This window comes from Giraffa tippelskirchi, chromosome 6 (genome assembly GCF_054371585.1).
Source record: "Giraffa tippelskirchi isolate mGirTip1 chromosome 6, T2T-mGirTip1v1.2.pri, whole genome shotgun sequence".
NCBI lineage: Eukaryota > Metazoa > Chordata > Mammalia > Artiodactyla > Giraffidae > Giraffa > Giraffa tippelskirchi.
The window spans coordinates 123,006,246-123,019,579 of record NC_137280.1 but is presented as its reverse complement, the minus strand read 5'-3'; the positions used below and the strand labels follow the sequence as shown (position 1 = coordinate 123,019,579).

Here is a 13,334-nt window from a genome sequence, read left to right as displayed (position 1 = left end):
CCACAGCTATTTACTGTTTGTTCGTTTGTTCCCATAGGTATCTTGCGGTACCGAGTAGATTTCCAGGGAATGGAATACCAAGGAGGAGATGATGAATTTTTTGACCTTGATGACTACTAGGTAGTCGACATGGGTCCGGCAAAACGTGCCTCACCCTCCAGCATCCAACCCAAGGAGCATACCCGTGGTGGAATCCAAACAGATCCCTGCCTTACAATTGGAACATTTCCAGAACTTAATCCATGAGCATTGGATATTGAAAAGAAAACCGAAACAAAACCAGACCCAACCCTACACTTTGGTTTGTCATGGTGTCAGCGCAGCAGCCTACAACTAAGTTCCTAAATGCCACTTTGGACTAATTTAAAAAAGAATCCCAGTTTTTACTTTTACTTGATGGTGAAATTGGTTGCTCTTGTATTTTATGGGGAAAAAAAAAGATTTTTTTAACCTTCATACATAGAAGCAAAAATACTTTAACTGCTGTAAACCTTCAAAAGTTAATAGAAATGAGATCATACTGGTTTGTTTCTTATTTTGATTGGAGAAAAATTAAATTGCTGCATTTCGCAGTGACCCATTTACATGGCATTCTCAGCTTAGACTGCATAAGAAGAAATATATGTGGTGAAATGTTGGAACCATTTCTCTCTTGGTCTCTGTTTAATGTTGAAAGGGTGAGCTAATAGGCAATTTCAACTTCACTCCCTCACACTACCCCTTCCCTCCAGGCTGTCCGTTTCAAGGATGCAGATTGCATTGCAAAGCTAAACTGACACATGAAGCATTTGGGCCACTGCTGTTTCCTTCCATCTGTTTTGCAGGCGCATTTGCGCCCAGGGTTTGGGAGCCCTTAGCATCAATTGCTTTGACAAGGGTTCACATAATCTTGCATACTAGAAACCAGTTTGAGATGCATATGATGGGACTTCTATGCTATTGCTGGGATTGGGAGAAATAAAACATGCAATTTAAGTGGAAGCAAAGATATTTAAAGAATTATTTTATTTTGCTTGGGTCTGTCCTTGCAAAAGGGAGGTGGTCGTGTTTTCCTTGTGTTGGATGGCATGAGATTATGTGAATGTTTTGATTTTTAAAAGATGAACTGCAAGGTTTTTCACAGGAACGACAGACGAGACATGTATGACTGTGCATGTAATTGTAAACCCCTGACCTCCTGGTGGGGTTGGAGCATCTGTTTCAGATATGGGACTTACGAGCACCTCTCATAGGAGAAATTATGGGAGGAGGGTGGGAAGGGCAGGGGTGGGAAGGGATGGGGACACAGCTTCTGGCACCAAGGACTTAACCATGTTGGACCCAAAAGTGGGCCTGAAAACCTGAAGCTTAGGCTTCACAGCTGGGTTGTAAATCAGACTTGACCCCAGCTAACATGCAAGGTCACGGACAGGGTGCCTGAGGTGGTGACAGTGAACAAAGTGTATAGGACGTGCCCAGTGGTAGCAATGGTAAAAAGTAATACCAAATGGACTTTGAAGGACCAAAGGTTTTAAAAGTCGATTGGTATCACCCCACACTGCTAGGGTAGTGGGGTGCATTTGGTTTTCAAATTGGGTACTTTTAACACTTTAGTGCCTGACTGCTGTTCTTCATTGACTTGACTCAGTCACTCGTAGCTTTATTGGTCTGAACCAGCTCCTTGTTCCCAGGTTGCAGACCTGCCTATCGTTCCAGTAATCCTGTTTCACTTGAATGAAGGGAGTATGTCTTAAATGTAAAGCTTCTGGTTCTCAACACTGTACTCTGAGGTCCAAATGACTGTCTGTCGATGTATAACCTGATGTCTCAACCCCCAGTAAAAAGAGTTAATTCTTTGGTATTCACCAATGTGGGAGGCTTCACCAGAACAGGCTTTTTCTTTGGGCTCTGCTGTTTGTTTGCAGAACACCCAAGAGCGAGCAAACATGCTCTCTTCATAGCAGTACCTTAGGGTTTTGCCATTGTAAATGGGTCTAATGTGATATATGACAAGATCAGAGAAATTGGATGTAAATTTACATTTTTGAATATGCTTGTTGTTTCACATGATACATTTAGGGTATGCAGCTCCTTTTGTAGTTTTTATTTTTACTATTTAAGTTTGGAAATGATGCCAAATTTTTGTATTTCTTTAATCAATGTGTTCTCTTCAGTGATATATATTGCATTATATATTGATGTGTGTATCAATATATACTGATATGTATTACACTTACACAATACAAACACATAAATAAGAGGGGGTGAAAACCGTAGCCTTTGCATTCTCTATAGCCTCTACAGAGAGATCCTAAACAGCAAAATCTTGGTGTTGTGATGTACAGAAATGGAGAAGAGTATTAAACCATATTTAAGAATATACCTTGTGTGCTTGAGATTCTTTAGGGCTGTGCCGTGGAGACAGTGTGAGTGAGCTCTCCAAGGCATGTGCACTTTCCTCATAGTTACTCTTCAGCCATAGATTTAGTGGTCATCTGCTGCATTTGCCTATGGAAGGGTATATGCACAAGGCCATGATCCCAGTGTTAACACCAGAGGAAAGAGGTTCCAGTTGCTGGGCCAAACTAATTTGTACCTTACTCTCTTCCCTATGCAAGCCAAAGGGAAACTTGCCCTTTTAAAAAAAGAAAAAAGATGTTACCCTTGCAAACATTCTATGGAGGTAGATGGCACTTTTAAAACAGGCTGAAAGAGGTTAAATAACAGCTCTTCAGTGCCAAGGCCAAATTTTAAGCCAGGCCTAATTCCAAAATTGATTCTCTTTCTACATGTGATTGCCTTTGAGTCAACAGCTTGACCCAGATGGAAAGGTGTAAACTAAGCCTCCCCTGCTCTGATCCTGGTACCTGTGGGAGAGCAGTAACCTCATTCAAGGGCAAGTCAGAGGCTGGCTCAATGGAACAGGGCTTCTAGGATGTGTTAAAACAGAAGAGAATTCCTGTTTCATTTGCTTTTCCCAAAAGTGGAGCTCCTTCTATTTAGTAGTTTAGGAAGCCTAGTTGAAGTACCAAGGTGATACGTGATTTTTTTTGTCCAGGTTTAAGAAGTGTTAACAAAACTGACCAGTAAGGGAACCGCTTCTGTCACTTCACTTTTTCAGCCTACTTTTGTCCAATTTCTCATCTGATTTAGATGACAGCCTTGATGAAACCCAGTCACCCTATGGGAAGAGGCAGACATGCCCATGCATGGCAGAGGTAGTTTTTTCTACCCTAGCTGCTGTTTGAAGGCAGAAGTTAGAAAGCAGCACAGTAGTGCCGGTTATGTGGGCTGTTGTGCTCGCCTGTCTGGGCCTGCAGCACTTGGCATCTTTTGTTCCCTGTCTCCAGTTCTCATGCCATGGTGCTCCCAGACAGACATAGTGTATTCAGGGCTGAATGCCAAGATGGAATGTAAGCTTCATGCCAGCTTCTCCCTTGTTGCCAATTTGAGTGTGTGCCTGCTGGGACTCCTGCCAAGTCCACCCTGATGGGATTGTGCCTCCCAGGGACGCAGGAACTGACCGACCAAGAGGTGTGGAAGTAATGGGTGCCAAAGTTATTGAGGATGTGGGCCAAATAACCGGCACTAGAAGTACATGTGGAGACAGTTGATCTCCAGGGTTCTCTTTGACAGTCAACTCCAAACATGTCTGAGAACTCTGTTTTAGGTATAGTCAGATTGCTTGGTAAGCTCACCCTGTGGCTTAGTCAAGAGCCCAGGACATAGAATCAGCTCTTTAGGCAAACATCTCTGGTTTTGTCTCTGCCATTTGTTGAACTTCTGACTTCATATAAGTCCCTTCCTATCTCTCAGTTCCATATCAGTGTAAGGATGACTTTGAATCTCAAAGAGCCTTTCCAACTGTAAAGCTATCAGGATGTAATAGTGAGCAGGAGATCTGACATCTGATGAATAGAGATCCTGCCTGAAAGACTTTGGCCATGTCTCTGAGCAGCAGTTTCCCTACCTGTAACAATGCCTGCTCCCTATAGATTGTGGTAAGGATTAAATGCAATAAGGCATGTGAAATACACAGTGGCACTTAGCAAGAACTCAGTTGGGAGATGATCACACCTGTACCAACTTTGGTCCTCTAAGTGGCCTGGGTGTATTTGCACTGGAAACCACAAGGTGGTGCTAGAGTTACGGATACTGGTGGTGGAAGAAAGTTGCTTCCGGCGGGGAGATTGGTGACAAACAACCGATTCCTGGGACAGCTTGTTTAAAATTCAGGGATGAGTGAACAGAGAGGAGAACCAGGGCTTTGAGTGGCCCATCTGAAAAATAACTACAATCACTAACGTTTGTTGGACAGTTACCATGTACCAAGCAAGATGCTATGTCACGTGCATTCTCTCATTTAATCCTTAGAAAAACAATGTGCCTCATTCTGTTGTATATCTGCCCATTTGGTTCCAAAGCCAATGCAAATACAGGTCATTCTTCACTCAAGAAGAGAGAACAGGTGTTGCTACTTTTAAGAAGACAAGTCAATTCACCTCACCAACCTCTGCTTTCAGAGACAACCAACAACTTGGATTGCATCTGGAAGACATTCTTCTACCAGTTATGTCCTTCCCTCAGAACATACATGTTTTGACAGCTCAGTCACAGCCACAGTTGAGAATGGATAAGAGAAGTTCCCTTGGACTCTATAGAGGACCCCTGCAATTGATCCAGCATCTTCAAAGAAGAATGTATACACATAACGGAATTTCTCAGACACTAGGGCATCTGCCCCTGCTCTTAAAAAAATATGCTGTCAGAGGGCAATTAATGAAATTGGAATGTGGACTACAGATAAAATAGTGTATCAATGTTTTTGATCTCCTGAACTTGATAACTATATGTGGTTATGTAAGAGAATACCCTTTCTCATAGGAAATATACACTGATGTAGCAAGAGGTTTAAAATAAGACGTTCATTAATGAAATTTTTGAAATTTCAGAAATACGGAAGAAAAACCTAAAAGCATCATTTAACTAACATTTTAAGGTCATCATGAACATCCATTATAGAAACAGTGTAATATAATGAATGTTTAGGTTCCAATTGATTCACAAAGTATCTAGAACACAACTTTAGTTTGATCCTTCATTCAAGTTTGTTTTACTCAGAATTTGGGTTTGACTCAAAGGTCAACACAGGAGACATAGGTTCGATCCCTGGTTGGGGAAGATCCCCTGGAGGAGGGCATGGCAACCCACTCCAGTACTTCGGCTTCTAGACAATCCCATGGACAGAGGAGCCTGGTGGGCTGCAGTCCATAGGGTCACACAGAGACATAACTGAAGCGACTAAGCAGCAGAGCAACCTCAGAACTGGGCCCAGATTGGAAGGAAGAAAGCAGAGGCAGTGCCAGGAGAGAAGCTTCTGTCAGTCAAACACTTCAGAGATGAAATCAGCTTTGGAATTGGATCAGTGCTGGGTGAGATGAGACAATATGAAGAACAAGGCTTCTTGGGGGACCCTTGACTCCTGCTTCACTGAGCAACCCTGGAGATGAAGGGAAGAAGGCAACGCTGCTACCTTAAAGCCTAAAACCCATTCACAGAAAGGACAAGAGTGACATCAGACTCTAGTCTTTTGTCCACAGCCACACCCCTTCACTTCTTAAGGAATCATAATTTTAGCACTTACAGGGGGCTTGGACTTTACCATCCCAAACTCCTAATTAAAGGGATAAGAAAGGTGAAGCCCAGAGAGCAGCCTAACGACATGTCATGCTCATGCAGCAAATGAGGAGAGCCAACATGAGCAGCTGTTACAGCTCCAAATTTAGTGCTCTAACCAAACGCAGGATCTTGTTATTCTTCATCTAAGCCCCTTCTCCTCCTTTATAGAGATGAGAAAAGGGAGGATCAGAGAATAAGGGAGTGGCACAAGGCCAAAGACAGAGCTGGGAAGGGAAAGGTGGCCAACATCCAGGTGGAGTTATGAAAGTTGAAGTCACTTCCCTGTAAGTCAGGGTTGGCTTGAGTGTATAGATTAACTTGTTTCTCCAGCCTCCGGGGTTCCATGTTAGCAACATCTAGGTTTCCCTTACAGTCAGACTTCTGGCTCTTCTACTCTGGTGAGAAACCCTGCCTGGGCTCAGCCCCTTCTGCTTGATTCTTCATCCTCACCCAAAGGAAACCTAGGGGACAAACCCATTTTCAAGGAAGCCTAAATGAGTGAGTGAGTGAGTGAAAGTCAAAGTGTCTGACTCTTTGTGACACCATGGACTATACAGTCCATGGAATTCTCCAGGCCAGCATACTGGAGTGGGTAGCCTTTCCCTTCTCCAGGGAATCTTCCCAACCCAGGGATTGAACCCAAGTCTCCTGCATTGCAGGCAGATTCTTTACCAGCTGAGCCTGGAGACCCAGAAAAGGAAGGTGGAAACTTCAGAGAGAGGCTCTCCAAGCAGGAATGGCAAGGATCTTTTGAGATAAACCCAAGATGTAGGAATATTCTGCTACATGGAAGAAGGGAGGTGGGAGCCGGCCTTGAGAACAAAGAGAAATCAGGGCTTGATGATAGAAAGCCTGCCCCAAGTTAAACATCTGTCCAGACCTGAGCACATTCCCAGGCTAGGCTCCCCTAGGGACTGGGATGAACCAACCACCTCACACAGCAATCCCCACTGGAGGGCCTGCAAAGGGGCACTCTATTTTTAAAAAGACAGGATGTCTTCCTCTGAGGAAGAGGAGTCGCACCTCAGTCCTCAAAGCTAGAGGCCCTCCCTCACACCCCTGTCAAACTTGGATTCTAGAGACAGATGACATGGAATGGGCTCTTTCCTCCCTGGGGAGCTAAGCAAAGGTCCTCAGAAACTCAGTCTCCTCACAAACATCGCTCAATGCCACCTCTATTCCTTACATTGTGCTTGGGTTAACTCCGGTCTCATTCTTTCATTCAGCAAGTATTTACAAACATTTCCTATGTTCTGGGACCTGTGCAAGATGCTGGGGCACAGTGGTGAGAAACAGTCACTGTCCCTGCCCCTGCCCTCCAGCCGGAGACAGCAAGAATTATAATAAAAGTGAAGAGTATTAGAGGATAAGAGGAGAGCACCTCCACTTCATCCAGGGGTGGCCAAGCTGCCTGGTGAGCCAGGGTTGGCCTGGAGAGGTGAGAGGCAAGTTTGGAAAGGCAGATATGTTGGTCCCGACTTGACCCAAAGGCCAGGAAACTACTCAGATTTTAAAATACTTTTTAAACCTGCTATCATTTTTGTTGTTTATTAACAGCTTTATTGAGGTATAACTTACAAACTATAAAATCAACCCACTGCATGTATAGTTCAGTGATTTTTTAAAAATAAATTCATACAGTTATGCAAACATTACATAATCCAGTGTCCACCTCTCAAAAAGATCTTTCGTGTCCCTCTGTAGTCAACCTTTGCTCACTCCCAACCCTAGTCAGCCAATGATCTGCTTTCTGTCTCAATAGTTTTGCCTTTCCTAGAAATTTCATGTTACTGGAATAGTGCAATATGCAGTCTTTTACATCAGGTTTCTTTCACTTAGCTTTCTTCATTTAGATGGATTCTTTTTTACATACATCCATGTAGATGCACGTTCGTGTCATTTTATTGTTGAGTAGTGTGATATAATCGGAGAAGGCAATGGCAACCCAATCCAGTACTCTTGCTTCGAAAATCCCATGGATGGAGGAACCTGGTAGGCTGCAGTCCATGGGGTTGCTTAGAGTTGGACACAACTGAGCGATTTCACTTTCACTTTTCTCTTTCATGCATTGGAGAAGGAAATGGCAACCCACTCCAGTGTTCTTAGCTGGAGAATCCCAGGGACGGGGGAGCCTGGAGGGCTGCTGTCTATGGGGTCGCACGGAGTCGGACACGACTGAAGCGACTTAGCAGCAGTGTGATATAATAAACAACATACGTTTGGTCTTTGTCTCCTATTCTTGGCAAAGACTTTCTCTAAAACCCTTGGAATCTCTTGAGTGATGAATGTCTTTTGTATACTAATGAGATACCCAGATAAGTTTCAAGATGTGGGCTGCTTGCCAAATAAAAAAACAAAAATAGGATTACAGGGTTGGAACATTCAGCCCTACCCCAAGAGAGGGGAAAGGGGCTTGAGATCGAATCACCAATTTCCAATGATTTACTCAATAATGTCTACATAATGATGCTTCAATAAAAACCCCTAAATTATGCAGTTCAGAGAGCTTCCAGTGTGGTGAACGCACCAAGGTACTGGGAGGGATCCTTGCAATGCTATATTAATTTGAGGATGAACTTTTCCGTATCTGCAAACAGTGACATTGGAATTTTGATAGAAATTGCACTGAATCGCCAAACTGCTTTGGGTAGCATTATCATCTTGAACATATCAAGTCTTCTAATCCATAAACACAAGATGTATTTCCATTTATTTAGGTCTTCTTTAATTTCTTTCAACTGTGTTTTGTAGTTTTCTGTGTATAAATCTTTTACATCCTTGGTTAAACTTACTCCCAGGTACTTTAGTATTTTGGATGCTACTGTAAATGGAACAGCTTTGTTAATTTCCTTTTTGGATTGTTCACTGCTGGTGTAATTCTGGTTTTGATTGTCATTTTCCTGCTGAACGTCTATTCATGTGTTTACAAGCCATTGATATATCTTTTCTAGTGAAATGTAATCTTTCATTCTTAATCTCCCACTTTACATTTCCGTGAGTAGAGAGAGAGGGAGTCCCTTTGTCTCTCTATAGATACTTTCTCCCTTCTTCTGTTTCTCTTACTCTCAAAAAGTACTTCACAGGTGGAAGGAAAACACTGTGCAGGAGGTTAGCAACAGACACTGGAGCCGTACCTAGGTCCCACTCTACTACTTACTAGCTGCATGACTTTGAGCATGTTTCACTTCTCTTTCAATTTCTTAAAGATTTAAATAGAATGCTTTGTTAAATAAACTAAGCTATTTCATTTGTCACATAAAATATTAATAACTACAGCCTACTACAGCCAAGCATTGTGCTAAACCCTACAATGTAGTCATGAGTAAAAGAGACACAGCCATTGAGCTTCCAATGCCTTATCCCAGTGAATGTGAAACCCCAAATGCAATTATCACCTGAGGGAGGGCCACAGGTGAGTGTCTGTCACAGGGTATTTTGACCTGGCTGTCAACTTTTCTGAAGACACTGGTGCTTTAATTGAGCACAGGAGATGTTAGCTAGGCAAAGAAGAGGAAGAACATCCCAGGCAGTGAGAATATGTCGGCAGTGGCAAAGAGTACAGTTAAGGAGGTAGGTGGAGAGAGGTGTGGATGAAGCTGAAAGAATGAAAGGGCAATGTGGTGGAGGAAGCAAAAAGGGAGGCCAGAACAGGCAGTCCGGCTGAGCCTCAAGAGCCTTGCTGAGACCTTGAAATTTTATTGAGGAATAGAAGAGGCTGCTGAGGTATTTTAAGTAGAAAGGTAACAAATACAGATCTGCTTCTCAAAAAGATCCTTCTGGGCACAGTGCAGTTTGAGAAGAGAGCATGAGGCTGAGTCTTGAAGTACTGGGACATTTTTTTTTTAAATAGGATTTTTTTTTTTTTTTTTTTAATTTTTGGCTATGCTGGGCCTTCATTGCTGTGCTGGGGCTTTTTCTAGCTGCGGCAAGCGGGGGCACTATTCTTTGTTGTGGTGGTCAGGCTTCTCAGTGTGGTGGCTTCTCTTGTTGCAGAGCACAAGCTCTGGGCGTGAGGGCTCCGCAGTTCCGGTGCATGGGCCTAGTTGCCCCACAGCATGTGGGATCCTTTGATGTCCCCTGCATTGGCAGGCAGATTCTTAACCACTGGACAACCAAGGAAGTTCTAGTACTGGCACATTTAATATCCAAATAGAGCGCTGTATATCAAGACATGTAAGCAATGAAAGAGAAGCCTTCAAGAAGAGATAATCAGGGACTTCCCTAGTGGTTCAGGGGTTAAGAATCCTTCTTCCAATGCACGGGCCTCAGACTTGATCCCTGGTTGGGGAACTAAGATCCCACATGCCATGGGGCAACTAAGCCCACATGCTGCAAATAAAGAGCCTACATGCTCTGGGCTATCGAGAAGCCTGTGCGCCACAACTAAGATATACAATGCAGTCAAATAAATTAAAAAAAAAAAACATAGATGGTCACTTACAAGTCAATGCTGGTGAGAATTACTAAAGGAAAATGAAGACTGAAGAAAAATCTACTGGACTCAAAGAGTCAGAGGGACCCTGGTAACAGCTAAGGAGCCCTCAAACACTACTGCTCAGACCTCAGAGTCTGTCTAGCCTCTCTATGGCCCCACAGTCACTGCTTCAGGACACCCTCTGGCAGATCAGAGCAAGTCTTTCTCATTAAGATTCTTAGGATTCCCTGGCAGCTCTTCCGGCTGGCTGCACCAGCTCTATCATGGGACCAGGCCAGTTTGCCCATGTCTGCCTACATATCTCATCTAACCCACCCCACCCATTTGGCTGCTGGGGAGCCAGAGGTTTCTACTGGGTGCCAGCAAACAGGCAGTCTCACGCCACAGTTAAGCACTACTCCAAAGTCACACACCAGTTCCTAACACAGCTCTACCACTTATCAAGATCTTGGTGAAAGATATGTGAACAGCTGAAACTGTTTTCCAATTTGTAAAACACTGTGACAATGAAGCAAGTATCAAATACTCCACCTAGAGAATTAGCTATCATAGGTTCACATTCATTCATTCAACAACTGTTTATTGTATACGTAACAGCGATATAATAGACAACAAGGCAGACATCATCTATGTCAACAAGGAGTATCCAATCTAGTGGCAGACCCAGTCAAACAAAGATTTGATGCTTGACAAGAAAAGCACAGGGCACTGGCAGAGAATTAGGTGGGTGGGAGAACCCACACCTGGTACTATTGCAGGGGGTTGGCTTTTCTTTGGGCAAGATCACTCATTTATAACATAAATACAGGGTTGGTGCCATTGGTAAGATAAGGTTTGGTTCCTGTCCTAAAAGAGAATTAGGAGGTAAGCACAGGAAAATAATATGGTTAAGGAGAAGAAAAGTGCAAAGAAATCCCAGGAAACCATCATATTGGCTGTCACACTGGCTTTTTATGCAAAAAGTCTCAGCTTATTTGGAACTCAAGTTTCAAATATCCCCACCACTGCTACTGCTGCTAAGTCACTTCAGTCGTGTCCGACTCTGTGCGACCCCATAGATGGCAGCCCACCAGGCTCCCCCTTCCCTGGGATTCTCCAGGCAAGAACACTGGAGTGGGTTGCCATTTCCTTCTCCAATGCACAAAAGTGAAAACGGAAAGTGAAGTCGCTCAGTCGTGTCCGACTCTTAGTGACTCCATGGACTGAAGCCTGCCAGGCTCCCCTGTCCATGGGATTTTCCAGGCAAGAGTACTGGAGTGGGGTGCCATTGCCTTCTCCGATCCCCACCACAGAGAGGCCTAAAAGCTAGGACCCAGGGCCATTGGAGTATAGTCTCTCTCAAGACAGGGAGCAACACAGAAACACTACTGCTCCATAGGGTTTTTCCAGGCTCAAATCCCTGTCAACTCAGAAGTGAACACAAGGCCTCCCCAGAAAAGGCCTGGGGTTCCTGCAAATTCTGTAGCTGAAGAGGAAGCTGCCAGAGCTCCCCAGCGTCTCTCAGGCCTTCCTCCTATGCTAGGCTCAGCTATAAATAGCTTGCTGGTTTCCAGCTGGGGATCTCCCAGCCCTGAAAGGAGTAAGCACCGCCTTCTCACCTTGTCCTGCCCTCAGCCTGGAGCAGAAGGGGGTGGTAGCTGGCAACCGGAAGGAGATGAGGGGAGGGCAAAAATGAGCACCACAGAGAAGCTGGCCACTGGACTACATTACCCACAATCCTAGATCTTAGCTGGAAAGGAGAGGCTGCTCCGGGCCTGCAGCCTTAGGTGGGAACAAGGCCAGAGGCACCCTAGTGCCTGCGTGTGCAGCCCAGGCCCAGTTTTTTCCAAAAATCTAACCCAGAAACCTTCAGTCATGGACCTTAGAGATCATCTCCTCTCCGTATACTGAATTCACAGGCACCCAGCTGATCTGAGGCCAGGGAGATGGACAAAATTCCGTTTATTTTCACCTTATTCAGTGTGTGTGTGTGTGTGTGTCGATAACCAAAGACTGGAAGTCTATGAGTGATTTTATTCTGGATCAAGTCCAGAGGCTTCTTAGTGCTAAAAGCCCCCTCCCCAGCATTTACTCGACTCATTACTCCCAAGCTATCAGCTTTTCTTTCCCTGCCTCACCTGAGGAGGAGCAAATGCTCACATGCTGGTCCATGTTGCATTGCACTTCTGAAGCGCTGCGGGGTGGGTGCTCAGGAACTGCTGTCTCTGCTGAGATCTAGTCCCTCTCCGACCTTTGCTCATCGCCCAGCAGGCAGATCAGGGTAATCACATGGCTGAGGCACGTTTAAGTCCCTGGAGGCGCTGTAGGAGAGCCTGGAGGGGTTCCTGTTTCCTGCAGTGGATAAACCAAAGGTGTCAGGCTGAGCAAGGGAGGCCATTCTGGGTGGTAGAAGCACCCAGTGGGCACTGCTCCAGACCTCAGTGCCACGACAGGTGTACACCTGCCCCAGGTCTGGCTTCCCCAACTCCAACCTTCCAAGTTTCCACAAACTATTCATGTTGGATTCTGGGGCTCATGAAGGTTCAGACTGACAGGGAGCAGAGCGGTGAAGATATTTGGGACTAGACCTGAAGTCGGGGACCCCTGTTCAAGGTGGAAAGATACTAAGGCTAGCCTGACAACAGAGTCTTTCCCTCCTTCCCTTCACGCAGATATGATAACAACTCGCACATCCTGAGCCCGGCACCAGGAATGTAAAGATGGAGTCACAGTCTCAATAAATAAATGATGTGTTAGGTACACAAGAGGCCTATGGGTGGGGGGTTGGAAGGACTTCCAGACGGCCAGTGGTCTGAAACAAGTAAGGGTGACGCACAGTTCCACAAGAATGGTGTAGAAAGGATATGCCAGGCAGAAGGGACAGCTTGATAACGGCAGAAAGGAGCGAGAAACGGAAAGCAGAGAAATACCGAAGACCGACTAGCAAAATGCGCGCGCGCTGGCGCGCAGCAAGCAAGGCCAGGCCCTCACACCACGCTAAGGTGTGGGCTTTAGGCCTCGGGCCGGTAGCCGCCGGAGGAGCTCCAGCAAAGTCGGCGGCGCTCAAAGAATCAGAGGGTAAAGTGGGACAAAATATGAAACCGGTGGGGAGAGTGGCAACCTCAGACCCTCTGGGGACGCCCGAGTCGGCCTATACCGCGTTTACCTCAGCCCGGCCAGGCCACGCGTTCCCGGCCCCGCCGCCGCCGCCGCCGCCCCCTCCTTGGCAGAGTCCCCTGGCCGCGGGCTCCCGGGCGCGGGC

The 13,334-nt window shown here is 45.3% G+C and overlaps 1 protein-coding gene and 1 long non-coding RNA gene across 3 annotated transcripts in view; one reads left to right on the top strand and one right to left on the bottom strand.

Annotated features, from left to right (window-relative positions):
- Window positions 1-2,359, top strand: part of ETF1 (eukaryotic translation termination factor 1) — a 26,762-nt gene extending 24,403 nt beyond the window's left edge. The window contains exon 11 of the mRNA XM_081500948.1: window positions 38-2,359. Coding sequence (XP_081357074.1) covers window positions 38-120 — 83 coding nt within the window. The 3' untranslated portion in view covers window positions 121-2,359. The remainder of the gene's footprint in view (window positions 1-37) is intronic.
- The window catches only part of LOC145510229 (uncharacterized), a 15,391-nt gene extending 2,057 nt beyond the window's left edge, over window positions 1-13,334 (bottom strand). The window contains exons 1-3 of one of the 2 annotated variants that reach the window (XR_014056887.1): window positions 13,239-13,334; window positions 12,211-12,424; window positions 2,363-2,487 (exon numbers count right to left, since the gene is read on the bottom strand). This is a non-coding gene — a long non-coding RNA (uncharacterized LOC145510229). The remainder of the gene's footprint in view (window positions 1-2,362; window positions 2,488-12,210; window positions 12,425-13,238) is intronic. The other variant, XR_014056886.1, reaches the window with a different exon arrangement.